This window comes from Carettochelys insculpta, chromosome 24, assembly GCF_033958435.1.
Source record: "Carettochelys insculpta isolate YL-2023 chromosome 24, ASM3395843v1, whole genome shotgun sequence".
NCBI lineage: Eukaryota > Metazoa > Chordata > Testudines > Carettochelyidae > Carettochelys > Carettochelys insculpta.
The window spans coordinates 7376463-7400404 of record NC_134160.1 but is presented as its reverse complement, the minus strand read 5'-3'; the positions used below and the strand labels follow the sequence as shown (position 1 = coordinate 7400404).

At 52.3% G+C, this 23942-nt stretch overlaps 1 protein-coding gene across 4 annotated transcripts; it reads left to right on the top strand.

The window, feature by feature from the left end:
- Positions 1-247: 247 nt before the first annotated feature.
- NT5C1A (5'-nucleotidase, cytosolic IA) lies at positions 248-23447 on the top strand. Of its 4 annotated transcripts, none has more exons than XM_074976187.1 (7): positions 284-405; positions 9444-9553; positions 14910-15077; positions 16224-16353; positions 18344-18466; positions 19288-19472; positions 19818-23447. In XM_074976187.1, exons 3-7 carry the CDS (start codon positions 14964-14966, stop codon positions 20181-20183), a joined length of 918 nt encoding a protein of 305 aa, XP_074832288.1. In that variant the 5' UTR covers positions 284-405; positions 9444-9553; positions 14910-14963; the 3' UTR covers positions 20184-23447. The 4 variants fall into 4 exon arrangements, with proteins under 4 accessions (XP_074832286.1, XP_074832288.1, XP_074832289.1 ...); XM_074976188.1 differs by having other exon boundaries at positions 9444-9557; XM_074976185.1 differs by lacking the exon at positions 9444-9553 and having other exon boundaries at positions 248-405.
- Positions 23448-23942: the final 495 nt, after the last annotated feature.

Sequence of the window (23942 nt, the reverse complement as noted above, 5' to 3'; positions counted from 1 at the left end):
CACGTTTGGCTGCGGATCGCTGCTGGCAACACGCCGGGAGGGGAAACTGAGGCACGGGCAGCCGCGGGGCGGCCAGCAACAGAACCCAGGCGTCCGCAGCCCCGCTCGGGGGCTTTCCCCGGCCGCAGCAGCGCCAGGGCCTGGCCAGGCCAGCGGGCCGCCGGGCCGGGCTGGGGGGACGCGCCCGGCAGGCTCCGGCGCCGCACGGGTTAAGCCAGCGGGCTGCCGCGCGGGGCGGCCCTATAAAGCGCCGGGGCTCCCCCGCCGCGCAGCTGCTCGGCTCCGGGCAGCTCCGCGATGGAGCCGGGCGCGGGCGGCGGGGCGCAGGAGGCCGGGCAGCCGCAGCGCTGGGAGGAAGCCAAGACTTTCTACGACAGCCTGACCCCGAAGAAGAAGCCCAAGCCGGTAAGAGCCGCTGCCCTCCCCGGCCTGGGGGGGCCCTGCGACCCCCCCGGGCCCGATCCCCGCAGCACGTGAGCCCCTGGACCTGTGGCCCCCCAGGGCTGGGCTGCCTGCCTGGGGATATGCCAGCGCTGGCGCAAGGGGCCAGGCCAGGCGCCTCCTTCCCCGGGGAAGGTCACGGAGGGCAGAGCTCCCTGGCTGCAGGGGAGCTGCGGGGCACCCCGGCGTGCGCGTCCCAGGCATGGCCCCCGCTGGCTCGTCCGTGGGAGAGTCCCAGCCCCCATCTGTAGGGTGCCGGTGGGTCCCGTTCGTGGCCGGTGGATGCCCAGGGTTACAGAAGGGGGCAGCCCCAGCGGCAAAGGTCCTGGCAGCTGGAGCCGGGGGTTAATGTCCTCTGGTTGGGCAGTGCTCTTCGGCTGGGCCCTTCGGGTAGCTGCCCCTGGCACCGGGCCTGAAAGCCTCCGGCTCAGGTTTAATAATAGAAACTCCCACACCCAGCAGAGCCCTGGGCTGGCAAACAAGGCGTAGAAACCCGCCTGCCCTGCAGGGTCTGTGGTTGGCAGCACCCTTCCCCAGGGGCTGCATCTTCATTCCATGCCCTCCTCTGGAGTCCTTGTACCTGTCTCTGGAGCATCCAGTACTGGCCAGGAGAGACCAGGTTCTGGAGCTGATAGGCTGCTGGCCTGGTCCAGCCTGGAACCCCCTGGGTTTGTAGTCTTGCAGGCCTGTCCTCTGTGCCTGTTGTAGAAGATCTCAGGTTACGCATCTGTCTCACACCTGTAGCCTCAGGTGTGAATGTGTCCAGAGAGAGACTAGGTCGTCTGTGGTTCTGCGGGTACCTGCCTGCTCTAGGCAGCTTCTCGGCCGACTCATTCCTGGAGTGGAAATCTTGTTTGGGTCCCTGACTCGTGCTGGATTCCCTGCAGGTGGATGAAGTTCACTGACTTTGGGTTTCGTGGGGTAGTAGGAACTGAGAGGGGACAAACTGGTCTGGGGTATCACTGTGATCCTCTGCCCATCATGCAAGGCTCTTGCGCTGCTTCAGCCATTAACGTAACCCCGCAAACTCAGAGGTGGGTAATTAATAACAGGGAAACTGAGGCATAGGGCAGTTAAGTGAGTTGCCCAAGGTCACAAAGTGGCAGAGCTGAGACCAGATGCCAGGTGTCCTGATTCCTGGTCCTGAACTCCTAAAAAAAACACCCCTCTGACTGTGTGGCTGTGAATCCTTTCTGTGGGGTCAGCCATAACTTCACGCTCAGCTCCTCCTTCCCCGAGGGGCTGGTTTCAGGCATGCTGAAGGGGCTGGTGCCAACAGCTGTGCAGAGAGTACTCAGACACAGCTGAGCCCACCCTGTGAGGCAGCTGTCAGAGCCTATGATGAACGAGTGCAAGGCATCTTCCTGTGTTATTTACACAGTGTTCTGAAAACCCATAGACATCTCAGCCATCAAGCGTGAACTTTAATCTGATCCCCAGGCGCTGGGGCCCCCAGGGATCTATGGTCCGTTTTAAGAGATGGTTCTAGGTATCCGTCATCTGTTCTGGCCCTCTGTCTGCCTGCTGCCTTTGCAGGCCCCAGGGGCTAGGTCTGTCCTTTCTGCTCTTTGCTGGAGTGGTCTCCATGTCAGAGCTGGGATCCTGGAATAACGCCGGCTGATCCACAGCCCTGCTGCTTGCTGGCTACGTGACAGGCAAGGGAGGTGTGTGCAGAGACTCCAGGACATCTTTTCAGAGCAGTCTGGGCGGGGGGGCGGCTGATGATACTGGGAGCAAGTCCTTGATTTCCATAGCCCTGAATTGCTTTGGACCTCTATGGCAGCCTGACCCCTAAAAGGAAAAAGAAGGTGGAGTAGGCCAGAAGAGGGCAACATCCCCTGCTGTGTAGTTTGGAAAGTTTGGGCGTCTGTCTGTCCCTCTGTCCATCTTCACGTGAGTCTGTTTGTTCAAGAACGCCACCTCAATGGTCGGTGCTAGGACCACTGAATGCCGTGTACCGCTTCCTCCAATCCTATCTTAAAGAAGGGTCAGGGGTTAGTTGTGCCAGGACAATGGGATATGTGTGGAATGCGATTGTTTTGCATCAAACAGAAAGGGAGGCGTGTGAGAGAAGGGACTCTCAAACGACCACAGCGGGCAGCAGCATGGCCCTGCCACCCTGGCTGGTCCTGGGAAGCAGCTGCTGTCTGGGCCCCGACTGCCTAGGACTGGCCGTGGGCCACCATGTGGCCCACCCCATCAGCCCCAGGCCTGTCCTCATGAAAAGCTGGCAGGTGCCGTCTGCCCCATTGCCCTGGGCCAGCCCCAAGCAATGCTGGGGCGATCTTTTAGTGCAGCTATAGACAATGAATGGAGGTCGTGGATGGGTTAAATTGGGCCCGGAGGGACCTAGGATTTGAGGCCTCTCATAAAGCCGTGTAAGTTAACCAGTGTGCCACGGCACACTGGTGTGCCGGAAAGTGGCACTTAGTGTGCCTCAGAGCCACATGCTGGGAACGCCATCCATCACTCTGCCCACGCACCCCACTGCTTGGCAGGAGACGTGTGGTGGAGGTGGCTCTGGTGAGCAGCCAGCATTGAGTTAGAGTTGCCAGGAGTGCCAGGCTCTGGGGGAATGAGTGAGGGATCAGGTTATAGCAGAGAGCTGGGTGCCTGGCTCTGAGGGAGCGGGAGAACATTGGTCTGTATATACCGACTGTGCTGTGAAATCATAACGAGTGCTGAAGTGTGCCACGAGCCAATAAAAGCTGCTGATCAATGCCGTAAACATCATTCCACCCAGGAGCCCCCCTCTCTCCTCTGGCTGGTCGGGGGCAGCGTTGTGAGCCTCCCAGCGGTGCTGGTTCTCACAGCAGCCACGGGTTTCTTTCCAGCCAGCAGGGCTGGATGCAAAGAGGCGACTTTAATCTGCCCCGATGGTGTCGGGAATCAGCCCCATCATCCGTAAGGTTCTGAACAGCCTCGTAACCCTCCCCGGTGATGCTGTGTCTGAGGAAAAAATCCACGGTCTGTAAATGACGGAGCAGCCTGAGGCAGCCACTGGGAAAATGAGTTCTTCTGCCAGGTTCTGCTCCCTTCCCGCCTCTCCTGGGCAGTGCCCCTACTCTGCCACCAAGTAGAACCATCCTCTCACCTCAAGTCATGCAGTGCTGGACTTTCCCTGCAGGATAAATCCTCTTTGCCCTCCTTGGAAGGCTGAGGTGGCCTGCTGGTGGTGGTGGAGAGGTGAGCAAAGGGGGTAGTTGCCCCAGGACCCGGCATTTCTAAGGGGCATGGCGGTTCAGCCTCTGCTGCTGCTCTAGGCCCTTTGAATGCCTCAGCAGCACTGCCGCGTCACTGAGATTGCTGGGGAGGGCCCAGTACTATGGTCAGGGTGGTGCTAAGGGCTGGCGGTCATTGGTCCTGCCCCTTCTGGGGGCATGGAACTGGCGCCCCCTCCCCCCCTTGCTCCAGGGACCAAGGTAGCTGTTGGCCACACTTGGGCTGTTCCTATCTAGGTCGGATAAACAACAGGGATGGTCTAGAATGGTGCTTGGTTGTGCCATGAGGGCAGGAGACTGGACTGGACCTCTGGAGGTCCCTTCCGATTCTAGTGGTCTGTCTCCCCCAAGGAGCTGAACCTCTTTTGTTTCTGATGATGCTGCTAGTCCCAAACCTGGAGCTAACTCCTCCTGCATGGTTGGAGAAGGAGCTGGAATCCAGAGCTGCAGCTGAACCCAGACTGAACACCTGATCCCAAGCTCTCTTGTGGACCCACTGAAGTCCCAGATCCAGGCATTTCTGAGCTTGCAGGGAGGAGGCTCTGACTTCCCAGTCACATTTCAGTTGTCTTGGGCTGGTCCGTTACCCAGAACCCTTTTGAGAACCACTCCTGCAGGGGGTGATGGGAGCCCTGCGTCTGGAGATGAGGAAGAAATGCACCGAAAGATCTGGGGCACCAGCTGTGAGGAGTCCCTGAGCAGTTCACTCAAAGCTCCGCTGTAGCATTCCTGTCTCGGCCTGTGGCTGGGCTCAGGGATGGCTGTTCCCGAACTGCTGTGCCAGAACTCCTGGAGACTGGGGTTTCCTGGGAGTGCCTCTGCATGCCTTGGATGGACACGGGCGCAGGTGGGCTCGAGCACCAGGTTTGCTGACTTGTGTTCATAACTGGGGTGAAAAAGGCTGATGCCCCCGATGAACGAACTGGCCACTTCCAGAACTGCTACATCTTGAGCAAAAGCCTTTTAAGGGACACTAGGACAGACTAATATTCCCTGTCGTACAGACGCAGTCTGGGCCCTGTTACACACGAGCCCATCAGTGCTGAGTCACGCCAGCTGAGGTTCCAGCCCAAACACATAGCCTACAAAATGACTGTGTGCAGGGTTAGCTTAGGGTTTGAGTATCAGCCTGTGAAACCCAGGGTTGTGAGCTCAATCCTTGAGGGGGCCATTTAGGGAGCTGGGACAAATAGGAGGGGGGAAAAAAAGGATGGTGTTGGGTCCTGCCGAGGTGACTGGAGTCAATGATCTCCTAAGGTCCCTTCCGGCTCTCTGAGATGTCACGTGAAACTCATTGTTGAAAGAAGCCACTTTTTCATTCCCCAGGGAAAAACGTGTTCAGTTTTGCACAGTTGCCCCGTGACCAGGTTTCTTGCCAAATTGGAGGAACTTCAGAGCAATGATCAATGAGGGTAAGGGATGCATGTGATGGGGACAGCCCTCAACGAGGAGATGTAAGTTTTGCAAATACTTGATGGGAGGATGAGGGCTGACTCCGCAGAACACTAGAACTGGACGGGATCCCGAGAAGTCATGTCCAGTCCCCTGCCCTTGTGACTGGCCCAAGCACCATCTATATTATCCCTGTTAGATATTTATCCAACCTATTCTTAAATATCCCAAACTATGGGGAGTCCACAACCACTCTAGGCAATTTATTCCAGTGTTTAATGTCCAGAAAGGAAGTTATCCTAATTTCCAGCCTCTTGACTCCCTTGCTGCCATTTAAACCCTTTGCTTCTTGTCCTATTCTCAGAGGTTAAGGAGAACGAATTTTTTTTCTCACTCCTCCTTGTAACATCCTTGTAGGCACTCGAAAACTGCTCTCTCTGTCTCCACTTTTCCAAACTAAGCAAACCCAGTTCTTTCAGCCTTCCCTCATAGCTCTTAAGTCTTTTAATCACATTGGCTAACATGAGAGGTAGAATCTGGAGAAGTGTGAGGTGGGATTAAGAAAAGGAAAACTCCAGTGAGTGCCCAGAGAAACATCCTGATGGGCAGATGTGTGGTGGTGGAATTAGGCCCTGGAAGTGGGAAGAACAATTAAAATGAGGCTGGACACTGGAGAGCAGACTTGCTCCAGCTGCGAGGACCTTGGAGATCTTGTCCGGTTTTAGTGAACAGGCTATCAAAGCCCGTTCAGATCCTGAGCTGTCCGGGAGCTGCCAGACTGGTCACCTTGTTGCTCTCGGGAGGTGTCCAGGGCCATAGCGGCTGCCCACTGAGTGGCCAACACAAGACCTATCTGGAGGTACCAAGTCACAACAGAGCTTTGTTCCCCAGTGCTCCATTTTCCCAGGACACCATCTGCCTGCTTCCAGGTTCATCCACTTCAGCCATGCCTGTGTTTGAGGGGTTTCTCTGTCTGGCTGCCCCTTGCTTGGGACCTAGAACTAGTTATACCCCTAACTCCTGTACCTTTGCTCACTGGAGGATGTTGCTGTGGACTGTGGTTTTGGTGGATACTAAGCTTCCCAGGACTTGGCCATTATCCTTGGAAGGGTATTTTGGCATTGTAACCCTAGCAACTCTCATGTAACTGGATTAAGTGACCAGCTTAGAGGGGTGCCATCTGGTGCAAAGTTTGAAGCTGGCTTTGCCAGAGGAGGCCACTTGCAGTTATAAATCTCAGGTTGGAAGGACATTAAACTCTCTGGAAAACCAGTTGGAATTGTCTTGGCCCTCCACTCTTTGGGGAGGATAAAATGTGGGGTCTTTTAGAGGAGACCTTTGTTCTGCCTACCCTCAGGGGATGTTAACACTCCCTTGGCCACTTTAACAAGATGTGCCCCCTTCTCTGGGATGCTGGCCAAAATTTCTGCACTGTGTGCCAGTTGATTATCACCCTCCACCCCAGCATTGTCTGCATTTCAGCAGAGTACATCACCTGGGAAGTGCATTGGTATGAGAGGCACTATCAAAACGTACGATATTACATGATTAGTTTTAATCATTCCCCCATCTTTCCTCTGCTGTTTTTTCTTTCTGTATTTGAAGTGTTTTTATTTTAGCAGAGCTCTCTGGTTAGGGATGAAGCTTTTATATTAAGGAAAGACTGGCAAGGAATTATGGGAGCTGGCTCACCCACTAACATCACTTGAGCATTCAAGAACAGAGAAAGTACCAGTGCAATGTGTACAGATGAGATGATACCAAACCCAAATCAGGGTATGTCTACATGCCATAGCTATTTCGAAGTAACAGCTGTTATTTCAAAATAACTATCCTTGAGTCTACACAACACAAGTTATTTTAAAACTGGTAACCCTTGCCCTGTAAGGAATAGGGGTTATTTCACAACAGCTCTTTCAAATTAATCACTGTTTCGAAATAGGCACTGTGTGTGCAGGTGTATTTCAAAATAGCTAAGTGCCTATTTCAAAATGCAATTTTGTGTGTAGCAGTGTTGTTCCGGAATGGTTTATTTTGGGGGGAAAAAAAGCTGCTCCGTAGACATTCCCTCAGTGAAGTTGTGAGAGTAGCTTAAAGGAAGCCCTTTCCTTCTAGATCTCTAACCCAGTGTCTGCTTGGGAAGAAGATTAGAAACTTGTCCGCAGTCCACAAAGGTTTAAATCTCTTTTTAATGTCGTTCTTCCTGCCTTGCACCGTTTGCCTACGGCAAGTGCTTTCTGCCCGGCTGTCTTCCTCCCCTTGTGTTCAGATGCCTAATCCAGATATGAACAGAGCCAGAGAGAGCCCAGGAGCGTCTCCCCCTTTGCTACCCTCCTGCAATATTCCTGTTAAGATCTTTATTAATCCTCTGCTGAACAAGGCTAGAAGGAACATTGGGCCTGATCCGCCTGTGGCTGAGGGACAGGGTAGAACAGCTGACCCATTATTTTTTTTTTTTAATTCCAAAATTCAGCTTGATTCAGCTCAGCAAAGCCCCTGAGCTGCTTTCCAAACACCAGGTTCGATGCTGACCTTGAGTGCCGCTGTGCGGATAAACAATGTGTGTTCTGAGCTACCCAGGCTCCTGCCCCAGGGATCCCCGCACCAGACGAAGGCCACGCTAGGCTGGGATACTGCATGGGGGCCTGGGTGGTCTGAGAGCAACCATGAAGCGTGGCTGGGAGGTTGCTAAAGGATGCAACTGTGTATTCGGAGGAGAGGAAGCACAGTCTAGTGCAAGGGGGTCCAGCCAGTTAGCAATTGAGTCAAACTAGCTGTGGAGAGTGTAAAAAGACACACGTTACATATTATCTATCCATAGCTATATAATATCACTAGAAATACATAATTCATGGCTCAATCCTTTCCCCCTCTCCCACTCCCAGCCCACCACTCTACCCAATGCCCTCCCCCATAGCCAGGCATCCCCAGCTGCCCCCAGTCTAACCCAATGCTCATTATGTCTGGGATTCACCAGAGCTGCTGCTGCTGCTACATGTTTCTCTGTTCAGGCACTGGGGTGCATGTGCGGAGTGGTGGTGAGCTGTCCCAGCACGTGGTTCTGAACAGGAGCCACTTTTCATTGCTCAAAGAGCCACATGGGGCTCAGGAGTCATGGATTGGCCACTCCTGGTCTAGCAGCTAAAGCATTTGAGTAAGTGTGAGGATTCCTGCGTTCTCTTCTTGCCTCTGGTCCAGGATGATGACTGGGGCAAATATCTTACCCTCCAAGTTCTAGTCCCACATCTGTAGAGATAATGGCTGACTTCCCCCATGCGGAAGAGTTGTAAATAAATAAGCTGTGGAGATTTAAAAAAAAAAATCCATGAAACAATCTAAGACAAAAATACAGACTTTTCCAAAATGGAATGGGTTCTTGGGAACAGGCTGATTGTCACATTTTTCGGAGGCGGAAAGTTGAATTATTTCAATTGTCCTGTAGCACCTTAGAGACTAACAATTTTATTTATTCGGTAATGAGTTTTTGGGGTAAAGACCCACTTAAAATCTGATGGAGTGGGTCTTTACCCCCAAAAGCTCATTACCAAATAAATAAAATTTAGTTTTTAAGGTGCTACAGGACTGCTTGTGGGTGTTTTTTGGTGAAGCTACAGACAAACACACATGGCTACTACTCTGAGACTATTCCACTAATATCACTTAGATCATTTCATGTGGCCTTGCATTTAAAATAATCAGTTAATGTCATACGTAGGTAGTTAGGTCACTTAATATTGTAATATAAAAGCTGTGTTGATGTGACTTTATCCACAAATTTAAGTTTTTGGCTCCAAATAAAAATTTGGATTTTTTTTGTCTTGTGGAAACATCAAAATTTCTGACGCTGTTCTGAATTGGAGCCAAAACATTTGACAGTTGGAACGTCCAACAAAAAGGGAATTCTGCTACCTGGCCAGTATGGATCACAAAGCTTAATTCATGCACGTGCACTGGTTTCCTATAGGAAGTGGTATAGAGAAATGCCAAGCATTATTTAGCAGCCGGGAACAGGATTCAGTGGGTTATATCTCCAGAGGGTGCTGGCTAGCTCTGCCTGCCCAGTGAGGTGGAACACCAGAAATGCTGGGAAGATGGCCTGATGATACATTCTTTCTGTGTTTATTACCCCTGAAATGTACCTTGTGGGGACATGTCCCTTTAAACAGCAAAGAACTCAGAGAGACTTGTAAACAGCTACACGAGAGGGGGGCGTAAGCGATGCATAGGCCTGCATGTATGACAGCCAAGCCAGATTTAGCTGTGCTGTATCACACCAGCTCCTGGGCCTTCGAAAAGGTGCCTGGAGGGGCCTTCCACAGAGCCCAGCGTTCGTCTGATCAAGCCAAGCAACGGTGACATTCGCAACACTGACCCAGTTTCATCTTGCAGGGCATTCTTAAGCAGCTGTAGCTGGAGGAGGTGCTTCCCTGCTGTCCGTGGAGTACCAGGAAATGGCAACCAGTGTTACACAGCACAACTAATTGACCCAGAAAACCAATGTAGGTAATAAGAGGTGTGCCCGTGACCTGGGTTACCTGCCAAAGGCCAGCAACGAGCTGGCCAGTGACCTCTCAGTTACTAATGAATCTCTTAACTCATGAATGGAAATTAGAGTTAAGAGCTGGTCTGCGGCTAGTGAAAATAGCTCACTAAGCCCAACCCAGGTAAGTGATCTGAAAATGGTGAATTTCTTTGCCACATGTGAATTATGGAGTTAATGGGTTGTGCCAGGCCCAGCAATGGGGATGGTTGCCCTGGGGTAGGCCTATCGAAGGAGGGCACAGTGGCCCCCCAGGCCTGGCATTTCAAAGGGGCCCCACTGCTACTTTGGCAGTGGCTGGAGCTCTGGGCCCCTCTGAGGTGCTGATCCAGTGCTGCTCTGGCTGTGTGTGGTTGTGAGGGAGTGGGTGGGGCCCAGAACCAGGGTCTGGGTGATGCTGAGAGCTGTCTGCCCTGGTCCCTGCCTCTTCCGTCCTTGGCCGAGCCCCCCAGTCTGCAACGGCTGTTGGCCCCACTGCCCCAGGGCCTGGCCACCCAAAAGAACCTGCGGCTCCTGTCCACTGCTACTGCAGGAGCAGTGGCAGCTGGAGGCCTGGGCTGCTTATATCACCCCTGGAGCACTGCACTCCAGGCACTGGTGTAATACGCCCTTGGAGGTGCTGAGGGCGGGTTGCCCCAGCCCTGCCTGTTCTTCCCAAGGCCCTGCCCCTTCCAGGAGCATGGCGCCAGGGCCCCCCCACCTTGGCCCAGGGTCCAGCAAGTCTACAGTTCCAGTGTTCCCTGTAAGCGGAGCATTTGGACAGCCACCCAGGACAGATTCGGGTGCTGCTCAGTCAATTAGCAGAGCACCCACAGTGGGCAGCACGTGTTTGTGTGGACTGGTGCTCGTAACAAAATTTGTTCCATCTGCGGAGGGGGGATACTGGCTGACTCCGCTGTGTTATTCTACTAGGCCAAAACCCTGGGCTAGCAGAGACTGAATTCTCTGCTCTAGCTTTAGGTTCTTATATAGCCCCATGACTGACATATCTGAGGGCCTGGGTAGCCAGGCCGGCAAAGCCCAGGAGTAGTCACTTTAGGGAACAATAGTCAGTGCGTGTTCACAGAACCATCAACCCAAGCTCCTGTCTGGTGGATCTCTGAAGCTCAGTGAAGTGCAGGACAGGAGCATTTTCCCCGCTCTTTTAGCTAGGTGGAAAAGGTCCAGTGGTTTCATATCACTTCCCTGGTGCATGGACATAGCTTAGGGATACTTCCAAGGTGTTTTGTCTGCAAGGCAGTTTCCTGGACTGTATCATGGCTGTGGGCCAGCCTGGGGTAGCATCTGCCTGTATGGCTCTGTCAGCTGGCATTGAGCCTGCTGTGAGGAGTAGGTAGCTGTGCCCACGGTGCAAGGAAGGTGACAGTTCATCCCAGCTGGATGCACTGGAGGTGGGAATCGCTCTGATAGAGGGGCTGGATGGAAGGCTCAAGCCAAGCTTGTGGAGATGGTTGAGCTAGTCTTTGTTCTTGTGTTGCTACTTTTTATGCTGGAATGAGGCGGGTGATTTTGGACTTTGCTGAGTGTGTGGACTGGGTGTGGGGCACAGGTTTGGAAAGGCATCAGCTCATCTACTTACACAACAGCAATACTGGCCAGGACTACCTGGTAGACAGAGCCTAGAAATCAGAGTTGGGAATAAAGTGAGATCAGCACCAAAAACCTGACTTGTAGCTGCTTTCGATAAAGTTCTTTTGGCACTTTGGTGCCTAACTCCCATGGGAGGCACCTTTGGCAATCTTAGAATCATAGAATCCGAGGGCTGAAAGAGACCTCAGGAGGCTGGATTCAATGACCTCCTGCCCAAAGCAGGACCAACCCCAACTAAATCATCCCAGCCAGGACTCTGTCAAGCTGGGACTTAAACCTCTAGGGATGGAGATTCCACCACCTCTCTAGGTAACACATTCCAGTGCTTCCTCACCCTCCTGGTGAAACAGTTTTTCCTAATGTCCAGTGTAGCCTTCCCCAATGTAACTTGAGACCATTGCTCCTTGTTCTGCCATCCCTCACTACTGAGAACAGCCTTTCTCCATCCTCTTTAGAGCTCCCCTTCAGGAGGTTGAAGGCTGCTATCAAATCGCCCCTCACTCCTTTCTTCTGAAAACTAAATAAGCCCAAATCCCTCAGCCTCTCCTCAAAGGTCATGTGCTCCAGACCACTAATCATTTTCATTGCCCTCCGCTGGACCGTCTGCAGTGCATCCACATCTTTTCTATACTGGGGACCTCAGAACCGGACACAATACTCCAGATGTGAGCTCACCAGTGCTAGGAGTTGGTCTGCACTGTCAGATATCTGAATAGCTGGCCTTCAGTCCCATCCGTTCCTAAACTCCATTTATTAAGTTCTTATTTGCCCAAGTGAGTCTGGAAAAAAAATGGGACTGAGGCACCTAAGTCACTTAAGCATGTTTTGAAAAATGCATTGTTCCATACTGTCTGGTCTCTGGTATCTAGTTTTCACTGTCTCATCTGACCACATGGGTGTTTGCCCTCAAAAGCTCATGCTCCCAAAAATCTGTTAGTCTATAAGGAGCCCCAGGACTGCTTGTTGTCTAAGTTTAATGACCCACACCCTTGGATATGCCCCCAGGTCTTAACTTCTTGCCGCAGGTTCAGCCCCCATTCTGCAGCTCTTTGTAACTCCTATTTCAAATGGGGTTTGATAACAATGGAACTGGGCTTCTAGCTGGTGCTTTGGGATGAGCAATGGACTGTTGTATACCTGGCTGTGCCACCTCTTTAACATTGACTTAAATCAGTAATTCCTAAATAATCTAACAGAGTGGGATCAGTCAAACCAATGCACTCAGCATAATGCATCCGTAATGCCCTGCAATCAACTAAGCTGCTGTGTCCCAGAGTATAAAATCCCCAACCTCCGTGTTACTGTTGCCCTATGGCTCCGGATGTGCACCAGACGTTGTATTCAGACTTAGGAGCCAAGTTGAAAATGCAGTGGGCCTAATTCTGCTCTCTGCTGTGGCGCTGCAACTCCACTGATGTTACTTGAGTGTGGCTGCTACAACTGGCGCAGGATTTGGCCCAGCCTTTCTGCGGGCAAAAGCTCTCAGGAGGCTAAATTAGTCCCCAGCATTAACCTGATCTATTGTAGTTGGTTTGCTCCAAGGATTGGGTTTGGGGAGTCCCTGGCAGCCATGGTGTGCTCAGCTGTTCTTCTGACCTTGCAGTCAGGGATTCTCTGCCAATTCGAGCCTCCCCACCTAGGAAGCGGATGTGCTGAAGGGAACTTGGGGTGTGTGTGTGTGGTTTCAAATTTCCCCTCCAAAGCAAAGGCAGGCTAAGGCTGTTTCCCCTGCCGCAGGTGGAGTTCTTCTCCCACTGCTAAATCAGGACTGACAAAGGTGATGTATTCCCAGATGCCATTCAGATACTGCCCAGGAATGAGTGTTTGCTTTCTCTGTGTGTACTCAGACCCCTATAGTGCCACAGGCTTTATTGCAGGCAGGGTGGGATTGGATTTGCTCATTTCTTGGCAGCACGTCCCCCAGCTGCCTGCAGAAGAGTCACTGTTCAGGATTCGCTCCAATTCTCTTGTCAACCAGCACGCTGCAGCAAATGGGCCATTTGGCTTTTGAGAAGCCACAAGCGATAACTTTGCCTCTGTGGCTGGCAGGAGAGGAATAGCCCCTCTCTGAGCTGGGCAGAGAGATGGCAGAGCTGAGAGCAGAAGCTCCTCTGGGGAGAGCTGATGTCTTTATCCCCTCTGCAAGGTGCCAATCCCCACTCCAGCAGTAGATCAGTCAGGGCCGGCGCTGTGCCTAATGACTTGATTTAAACTCTTGTACTCCAGGTGGAGCGTAGATCGTCTACACGTCTCCTCCAGTTCACTCTGTCTCAAGACAAAACTTCTAGCTGACCCCAGGAGTACCCTGGTGGTTGTCTTTCAGTCTCAGGAGATCTCTCCATGTGGTCCGAGGTCTTCCTCTTTTGCGTTTGCCTTGCGGGTTATAAAGATTCTTCTTGATGTGTTTTTGGTGGGCTTCAGATCAAGCCCTTAGAGATTGACAATGATGACTAATGGTGGTGGTTTGGTTCCCCCTGAGCTGGCAACACCTCTTCAGTGCTTTCTATGCAGACACAACAACGTCACACAGGTGTCTGCCAAGCGTTGCTGGTGCTGACGGTTTTGACGCCTGGGAGAAGGTGTTTACAGCAGCTGAGTTCTGGCAGGATCTGTAATGGGCTCTTCCCTGTGCTGATGGGAAGCTCCAAACATTGTCCCTGCACTGGCTCAAATGGCTTTCAGCTTCCTCCAATAATGCAGTGCTTTGTGCTTTCAAATTACCCAGAAGCCCCTGCATGCATCAACACTCCTGGGCATGGGAGAGGGGGAGGAGCAAGGGAAAGGCACCTCCAGGTGTACTAGAACGTACTGGCCACTCATAAATTGGGGGGATGGGGCCCATCAAGCTGCTTCTATCGGTCAAATCTGTGCAGCATTATAGGAGACAACCAGCTCTTCTGTTCACTCGATGCCCCTCCTATATAGACACGCTCCCAGGGCCAAATTTATGCCTGGTACAAGCAGGCACAATTCGTGTTTTTCAGCTGACTGGTGCTTCTGTGCACTGGGTCTGAATTAGCTTTTTAACGGGAAAGCACACAAGATGCTGCATGAAACCAGGAGGCAAAACCCCATCCCATTCTCTGCAGGAGGCCCCCAGAATTTCTTCAGCTGGAAACATGGAGAGGGTTTTCAGCAGCTGGCTGTGAGCCAAGTGACCCCTGATTAAGGGTGCAGGGAAGGGGACAGACTCAGCTCAGAGGCCATGGGACAGCAAATGCTGATCTGAGAAATCTCCACTCGGAGAAGACCCGGAACAGAAGGAATGGAAATGTTCCGGCTCGGAATGCACGCAGGGCTGAAGTGCTGACAGCTGATGTATTGGCTCTGTGCCCATAACCTTAGGGCATTATAGATTTGTGTGGGATTCCCAGCAGGCAGTTCCCCCCCATCACCGCCACTGGCCCTGCTGCCAAGTGAAAGGGAGGAAATCTCTGTGCGAATCCTGGGCCCAGAGAGCAACGCTGGATGGAGTTCAATGGGGAGTGAGAAGATTGAGATGGGTGTGTTGTTAATAGACGCATGCCCAACCCTTCCCCAGCCTAATCTAGGAACATCACTTCTGGATCCTTCTCTGGATTTTGGAGCGGGGTGGACCTGGTGCTCCATTTCTGGCCTGCTGCTTGATACCCCTACGCAGCGGAACAGGGTCCACAATCGTGTGAACATAGACGGGAAACAAGCGTGTTTAGGGGGGGCAATTCCTGTCTGTCTCTGTCGTGCAGCCCAAGCCTGAGAATGCAATAACCATCGCCGTCTCCTCTCGGGCTCTGTTCCGCATGGAGGAGGAGCAGAAGATTTACACCGATCAAGGGGTGGAGGCATATGTGAAATACCAGCTGGACCATGAGAATGAGCCGTTCCTGCCTGGTGCCGCCTTCCCCTTTGTCAAGGTAAGCCCGTTCCTCTCACTCCCCTCCGATCCTTTGTCATTCCAAATTCCCCTCCCGCCGGTGCAAGGCACTGGCCTGGTCTCCTGGATAAAACTGAAGGTAAACACAAACTGCAGAGAATTCTGCTCTCATCACTCTGGTATCAACCCAGAATAGCTGCACTGGCTACCATGGAGCTACTCTGGGTTCCCACTGGTGTAACAGAAGAGGATTCAACCCACAGGAGGGGGAGAAGATACTTTGAGAACTCTCATGGAATAGTGACTTCCACCGAGCAGCACGGACCAGAATTGAAAACTTCGGCTTGCGTAAAAGTCTTCCCTGCTGCTGACTTTTTAGGTGTGCCCAAGGAACCATGAGCTGGGCTTGTTTTGTGTCAGGGAGAAGATGTCATTGGTGTCTTCCTAGGCCTTTTGAGGGCCATGGAGGAAGGAGTTGTGGTTACTCCTGAGCATCAGTGTCTCAGAGGGAAAAAAATGGCCTAGTGGATAGAATAGGGACAAGATGGGCATAAGTAAGTGTAGCCAGTGGGGTCAAATTCATTTTGAAAAGGATGATTATTTAGGAGACCCCTACGTTATGGAGAGAGAAGTTGCTAAATCCGCTCAAGGGACAGAACTTAGATGGGTTCCTTCCAGCCTTTGGTATCTTCTGCTCGTAGACACACAGGTACTAACAGAGGACAGATGGGCACACATTGACTCTAAGGCTATGTCTACACTGCCCTGAATATTGACCTCCACAGGGGCAATCTTCTAAGGTACAATTTCACATGCCTGGTAGAGACACGCAAAATTGACGTACCAGCCGTTGGCAGTCGATCCCTGTACTCCTCACTATCCTGAGTAAGCAAGGTTAATGGGAGAAACTCTCCCATTGACCTTCCTCTGTGAGGACAGCCAGGTAAGTAGATTGCAAATAAGTCAATTTTAGCTACATAGTTGCTGTTGCTAGAATTGCATATCTGCAATCGATTTACCTGCCTAGTATAGACCAAGCCTTCGCAGATAGAGACACACACAAATCAGTGAACATCAGTTTCAGTTCCTCCTTTTCCACTTTTCTCCATGAAGTGGAACTGTTTGTCAAGGTTCATGTATGTGAGCTGTGGCTAGATCGCTCTTTCCTCTTTCCTTGGTCTCGTAGGCCCTTGAAGCCGTCAACGCTCAGTTGCGAGAGCTCTACCCAGACAGCGAAGAGCTCTTTGATATTGTCCTAGTGACCAATCACCACGCCCAGGTCGGGGTTCGCCTGATCAACAGCATCAACCATCACAGTAAGCACCAAATGACTCTGAGCCAGAGCAGTTGAAATGACTTAGGAGCGGGTGGCCCCTGGGTCTTTGAGTGGCTTGGATGGCTGAGAAACCAGAGGGCAAAACTTTTTCTTCTGTCCCCCCAGCTGTTCCATTGGACCACCCACCAAGCCCCAGGCTCCAAGTATACTAGAATTTATAAGAATGGCTAAGAATAGGCACAGACTAACACTCTCAAGTCTTCAAGGATATTTGTAAAATGGGACTGAACCCGCAGCCCCCCTGTGCTGCTACCCAGTGAGCTAAAAGCCAGCTGGCTGTCAGCTGAGCCTGTAGAGCAGAGGCTTCACTCCCCCTTGTCAGTGGTCTCCGTGCCTTTAGGTTACACTTGGATGGGACAAGACAGGGATCAAACCATACTTGGGTCCTGTTCAGGAGGAAAAGCCCCTTGAGGGTTCTGCCAAACTCAAGCCAACGTGGATTTTGCCCTGGCCCTCGGAGGATCTGAGTTCTTGGTGGGGATCGCCCTGGGAATGGAAGGGATGAGAAGCGGGTGTAGAAGCAATACAATAATATTTAATTCTCATTTAGCGTTTTGCATCAACAGATCTCCAAGTGCTTTGCAAGCAGATCTGTGAGTGACCTTATCCCCTTTTACTGATGGGGAAACTGAGGCAAGTCGCTCTGCAGGATAGTGGTAGAGCTGGGATTGGGGCCTATGCCTCCTGAGTCGGAGTGTATTGGCCTACCTCATGAGTGGGCAATAACTTTTGATTGCGGGGGGCACTCCAAGCATTTTGAAAGCGCTGAAGGGCCGCACTCTTCCATGATCTTAATGGAAGAGGTGCAGGGTCTGGGATGGAGGTTGGGTGAAGGAGGGGCTAGTCACCAGTGTTCCCTGTAACCTGAGTGCTTGGGCAGCCACCCAGGGGCAATTCGGGTGCTGCCCGGCTGATTAGCAGAGCGCCCGCTGCCATCCACAGGGGGCAGCTTGGGCGTCTGCTGGTGGCGCCCATCTGCACATGCCGTGGCACACAGAACACACATTTTTTCTGCCCATAGAGGGAAAGCAATAGAGGGAACGTTGCTTATGACCTGGGGCCAGGGCCTGAGGTGCAAGGTGTGAGAGCGGGGATGGGTGCAGGAGAGAAGGGGGGCGGTTGGGTTTTGTGGGGTGGAAGGACACAGGGTGGAGGGTCTGAGGCGCCAGAGGCAGGTTTCTCATTCAGGCTGCCTGCCTGGCCATGGCTGGAGCCCTGGGCCTCTCTGAATTGCTACGAGACTGGTGGGGGAGGAGAGGGGGAGTTTCGCGCCCTGCCTGTGCTTCCAACAGGCAGCTCCCTTTGGCCAGAGACCAGCCAGTGGGGTTGTGCTGGGGTCACGGACCACGTGTGACCCCTCTCCCCCGGCATTCACAGGCAAACGGGGAATGCCCCTGAATCCGCTTTTCCGAGCAGTATGCGGGGGTGGGGCAGGCAGGGAGCCTGCCTGAGGCTCCCCACAGCAGCCGCAGGCCAGATCAAGCGGCTTGGAGGGCCAGACGTGAGCCATATTTTGCCCAGCCCTCGTCTAGCTACTAGGTAACAGTGGGTCTCTCTAGAGAATCAATAATATTGTCGCAATATGACCTGCCTCTTTGGGGCCTTCCTGTGTCTGGGAGGAGGACAGCTCGCAGGAGGATGCTGCCAAGTGTCATGTGGCCCACAGGCAATGTGAAGGGGATCCTGACAGGTCTCGGGAAACAAATGGCCGCAGCTACTAGGTAGAAGATGGTGCGTCCAGGCAGCTGTACTGTGTCGGCCCTAAGGCAGGGCTGGCATGGCCATCAGCCGTCCCAACAGGTATGGGGCCTCCTCCATTCCAGTGGCCAGGCTGCCCTGTGCCGCCTTTGCCCGCAGGTGCCTGGCCATGGAAGGGGAGCAGAATCCACGTATGGTTCACTCTCCTCCCGACTGTCCTTCCAGCGGCAGCAGCCAGGCCCCAGCTGATTCCGTGTGTCCATCCCCCGCAGATCTGTTCATCGAGAGGTTCTGCATGACGGGGGGGAACAGCCCTGTTTGCTACCTGAAGGCCTATCACACCAACCTGTACCTCTCCTCCGATGCTGAGAAAGTGAGTGAGGCCATTGAAGAGGGTGAGTGACAGTCAAACCCTGCTGGGTGATAGTGGGTGGAGGGCGTCGCCCATATCATGGCGCTCTTGGAGAGCTATATAAGGACCAGTCGCCTTGGGAGTCACCGCCCCCTCCGCCATGTCCTCTGGGCCTTGTGGCAGCTGGATAATGGGCACCTCCCACACCCTGTCCTTGCGATGCCACGTGGGACCTCTCGTTGCCGTGGAAACGACAACATTCCCTCATAGCTGCAGCTTCTCCAAGTGCAGGTGGGCTGCTCTCCTCAGCTGGCTGCTGGGTGGAAACCTAAGCAGAACACTAGAGCAGCGCTCAGCAACCTTTATCGCCTCGTGGCACACTTCGGCACGCGTGGTAATTTCATGGCACACCCAACAGATATAACCCAATCCCCTCCACTCCCCTCTAAAGCCAGGCACACCCACCACTCTAGCTCGATGCCTAGGACTCACCAGAGCTGCTGCTGCCACCACACGCTTCTCCCATCAAGCAGTGGGGCGCACGCACAGAGCAGCGGACGGCACCCCCTCAGAACTGCATGCCGGCACATAAGCACCACTTTCGGGGCACACCAGTGTGCCCCGGGGCACAGCACTAGATCCATCATACAGGGGTTCATGTCTTCAGCTAAGTATCAAAGCACCTCTGGCTTTCCTGAAGTAGATGAGAGGGTCAAGATGCGTGTCTCATGTAGGGATCGGGGTCCTTTTTGAGCATCTGTGCTCTGTGTGCGTCAGTTCTGTTACCTGGCTCTGCAGTACAAGGTTGGGAAATACCATGGCAGGAGACGTGCCACCGGTCGCTTTTCTCTCTCCTCCCCCAAGGAATTGCTGCCGCCACCATGTTCACCCCCAGCAAGGACGTGAAAGTGTCAGAGAACCAGCTGCGGGTGGCCTTCGATGGGGACGCCGTCCTCTTCTCAGATGAGTCCGAGCAGATCGTCAAGACGCACGGCCTCGACATGTTTTTTGAACACGAAAAGACGTATGAAAACAAGCCACTGGCCCAGGTACTGCCGAGAGCCCCCAGCCCCACTGGGAACCGGGGAGCAGGTCTGGGCTGGGCAATGCTGAGAAGGGCTGGCTGCTCCAGCCATACCTTCTCCTGAGGACAAGCCCAAAGGGCAGAGCGCGATGAGGCTGATGCTGGCTTTCCAAGAAGATGGCCATGAAAGACAGGGGAGTTCAGTGTGAGTTTAGGCCCAGGTTCTCAGCAGTATTTTAGGGACCTATGTGCTTGGCTAGAGGATTCCCGCAAGGACAGGGCCTTTTCCCGCTGCGGGAGTGGACCAAAGCCTGGAGAGTGGGGAAGGGCTGGAGGTGGCTGTGAATGACCATGTCTCTTTGCTCGGTAGGGGCCACTGAAGGGCTTTCTGGAAGCCCTGGGGAAGCTGCAGAAGAAGTTCTACTCCAAAGGTCTGAGACTGGAGTGTCCGATTCGCACCTACCTGGTCACCGCCCGGAGCGCTGCCAGCTCTGGGGCTCGTGCCCTAAAGACTCTCCGCAGCTGGGGACTGGAGACAGATGAAGCCTTGTTCCTGGCTGGGGCTCCCAAGGGTCCTCTGTTGGAAAAGATCCATCCGCACATCTTCTTTGATGACCAGATGTTCCACGTGGAGGGGGCGAAAGAGAGCGGCACCATCGCGGCCCACGTCCCCTATGGCATAGCGCAGAAGACAAGGCGGGTGGCACAAGAGAAACCAACCAAGAACAGCAAGTAGCCTAGCTGGTCATGGCTCTGACTGCACATGCCTGCTGGGTGGGTCCCTGGTCAGTGCACCATGCAGTGGTTTTATGTCTGGGTTTGAGCATCTTGGTTGATTTAGTGCTGAACTTGCGGGTGCCTTGTCTGGGTGGGTGGAAGGAAAGGTTCCCTTTTGCCTGTGTGTGTTGCACTTTATTGACTGTTTCTGCCCCTCCAGTCCTGCAACCTGGGTCAGCCAATATCTGAACCCAGCTCTGCTACCTTTTGCCCCTGCATCTCAGCATTTGCCATTGCTGATTTGGGCTACATTGGCCGTTGTCTCTTCTCTGCCCTTATGCCAAAGCCTGGCGACTGCCACCCTGTTATGTCTCCCCTCTGTTTCAGGGGTCTGTAAAAATCCAGAGGAGCCCACACTTAAGTTCTGCACCAGATGTTGACTACAATTCTGGGATAGCTTAAACCCAGATCCAGCCAGCTCTAACCTGATGCCTGTCAGGCTTGCCTCCAATTGTACAAGGTTTGTCAGGCTCAGTCCTGGTAAAGCATCTGTCCTTATCCTCCTCCCAGTGCACACTCGTCCTATAGAATTGCTAAAGCCTACAGAAGAGGGATCCCATGTTGGACAGGATCTGTGAGAACAGGGCTCCCCTTGTGTGGATCTTATAGGCCAACCCCCTTTAAACTTGAGGTGCTCATTTAAAAAAAAAAAAAAAAAAAAAATCTAGCAGAACAAAAATCAAGGCTGATGCTGTGTTTCAATGGAATCCAGCTTGCAAGCAGCAGCAAGAGAACACTATGGCTACAAAACGTTTACACTTCTGAATGTTAAAAGGACTGGAAATGAGGTAAAGGGACGCAGCCCATTTCCCACCAGCAAAAAGTTCTGCACCCAGCCAAACTTTAATTAATCGGCCAACATTTGGAAAATAATTGGTTAAATTCTATCAGGAAATACAAGCGCTATTTCCTCGCCAGCGTTTTGGGCCCATGTGTTACAGGGGCCATGTTTTCAAATACAGCTGCTCCTGTTAACTACCTACATCTATTAGTAACCCATGAAAAAAGGCATATCAAGTTGAGCATCTGAAAACTGAGTCACAGAAAATCAGAAGCCATTATTGTTTCCTGACCTCAAGACCCAGCCTGGGAATTTTGTGCAATTTCAAAGACAGCACTAGCCTATGTGGGGGAAGGAGGAGGGGAGTCAGGGGCACTGAACTGGACAAATTTTCTTGAAATCAACAGATACATCAGCTGAGTATTTGAGCCTGGGTCTTCTGAGAGCCATGACAAATTTGACTTTTGCTCAAACTGAGGGTGATAATCCTTTCGTGGGAAGTTTCCTAAAGCCTGACAAAGAAAAATGCTGCTAAGAACATGGTGGGAAAGAATTAAATCCCCAATCTGGAAAGAAATCAGAGCTGTTCCAAAATCAGCATATGGACATCATTCGAATAGCACTCTTGCATGAAGGTGCAGATTGGAGGAACAATTGGAGGTTAAAGGTAATAAAAAAAACCAACAAACAAAAAACCTCCTTCCCTGTAGTGGCAGAGGTGGAGGTCTAGGCAGCACAAGTAGAAATGCCTGGGGTTAAGATCAACTGAAAATTACCATTGTAAAATCACACTTTCAATTGCTTATGACTTTACCAAATTTAGATCATTTGGGCTGAAACTTTTCACATTAAGTAGCTGCCTCCGGCTGAATTTTTTGCTTGTTTTCAATTAAAATGGTTCAGCCATTTCCTAGGATGAGATTAGGGTTGAGGTGGTTCTAGTTCCACTAAGATAGTATTAACAATCAAGCGTGCACTTCTTCACTTGGTTTGCTCCTTGCACTAATTCCTGCTTGGACAATGGCACACGCTGGTCAGTTTCACTTTGTGTCATGCTGCTGGAGTATGTGGGTTGTGGACACCTCAGGGGAAAGCTTTAAATCCAAGCCAAAAAAACCCTTTTAAAGACATGAACTATCAAAAAGCCCTTTTAACAATCAGCTTTATGAAAAGTCAGAGTCGCTGTCTGATGGTGACTTTTCCTGTGAACGCTCCACCCCCAAGCTGTTTCCTGTAGATTGGCATTGACTGACAGCTCTGGAAGTTTTGCCAAGCATAAGGAATCTGAGTCAGCATCTTCCTCTGAGGCTGGAAGATGATATTGTACCAGGAACCTGTAACAAGGACTGGTCTGGGCCAGGGAATATTGGTGTGAGGGCAGGAGGAGAGTGTGACTGAACACAGCAATCTGTGTAATAGAGTGTGGGAGAGAGATGGTAATGGTGTGTGTGTGTGTGGGGGTGTGTGTGTGTGTGTGTGTGTGTGTTGAAAGAGGGAGATTGTATAGAGATGCAACTGAGGATTTGTGTGTGTGTGTATCTGTCCTATATGCTTCTGTGTGTGCCAGAGAAAGATCGTCCATGAACGTGTGCGAGCACTTGTGTGTGGGTGTGCCTGTGTAATATGATGATACATGGGAGGGTGAGTAAGAGAATATTTAAAACCAGCACTGTGGGGGAGAGAGAGTTTGCCACTCTCCAAAGAAACCTCAGTAACAGGGGTTTGATCTGCCTGGCAAGCAGAGCTCAGGGCTAAGAACCCTCGAGCCCTGGGAAAGCACGTGTGCCCGGTTCGCCAGAGGGAAGCACTGTACACAACGCCAGCACCACAGCCGGTGGCGCACCGCGTGACTTGCACTTTAATTTTGTTTGCAATGCTTTAAGATAAAGAAAGGAAAGAGAGATGCAGACGGCCAAGAGCAAGTGTATTGAGCAGCCCTTGCTTTGCCTCTCATTCACTGCCAGCATGAGACACGTAAACCAGAGCCCCCCTTCCCTGCTTGTACTGGAACTCTGAAATAAAATGAGGACACTCCACTCTAAGGCATAGACCCTGCCTGCGTTAGGTGGGCTTATTGCCTGAGGCCTATTTGACAGCCCCCATGCAGTTTTATCCATCTTGCTTCCTGTGAGGCACTATCACTGGCTGAATCCAATTTCACTGCTTTTTGTCTCTGGCTTGCTTGGGTGTGTCTGTCCTCTCCTGGCTCAGGATGGATTTTCCTGCCAGCCTGCAGCCCTCTTTGAAATGATCCCTAGGACTGTCCCAGCTCGTCCTGCACTTAGTTGGTTTGGTGGCATTTCTTGCCTCAAACCAGCAGCTACTGGGCCCTCCTGGCTCTTCTGTTACTGTGTCCTCTGATGGTTTTACCTGTGAATGAACTGGTGTATCGCTGGAAATTCCTGTGTGTGTTTTGTCTGTAATAAAAGACAGTTGGTACTACTCATGGCCCACTGGAATTCTTGGGAGGGCAGGGTCAGGGGGTGACAGGCCACAGAGGTCCTCTTGGGTTGCCACCAAGGATGGGGGAAACCCCTCTGTTTTGCCCCTCTGAAGCGTGTGTTGAGTGAGGAGACAGGGCTGGAGACCCGAGGGCCAATCTGCCACACACAAGGAAGAGTGGGAAATGGTTTAAATTGCTGTTCTGGGAGCTGAAGAAGTGTGGGTAAGTGACCAGGATGGCTGTGTCTGAGCAGCGATCCGCTGTTGTCATTTGAACTCATGCCACGAGCCTGGGATAAAAATATCCCTTGGCAGATGACTTCTGCAGAGCAAACCCTCTACCAGTCACCAGAGGGGGAGGGGAAAGGAAAAGCCTTTTCGGAGGAGCTGCGTTTGAGAAGCACCAGGTGCATCTAACCAGCATGTTCCCCACCTCTGAAACCAGCAGGCTGGGTCTGCCAATCCACTGGGCACGGGCACTGCCAAATACATGGA

What these genes read in the sequence shown, in the direction of transcription:
- NT5C1A (XM_074976185.1), top strand. Translation starts at nt 298, where the DNA reads ATGGAGCCGGGCGCGGGCGGCGGGGCGCAGGAGGCCGGGCAGCCGCAG. An exon ending in CGAAGAAGAAGCCCAAGCCG is followed by an intron (nt 406 to 14,909) that starts GTAAGAGCCGCT and finishes TCTGTCGTGCAG; the next exon opens with CCCAAGCCTGAGAATGCAAT. An exon ending in CCGCCTTCCCCTTTGTCAAG is followed by an intron (nt 15,078 to 16,223) that starts GTAAGCCCGTTC and finishes TTGGTCTCGTAG; the next exon opens with GCCCTTGAAGCCGTCAACGC.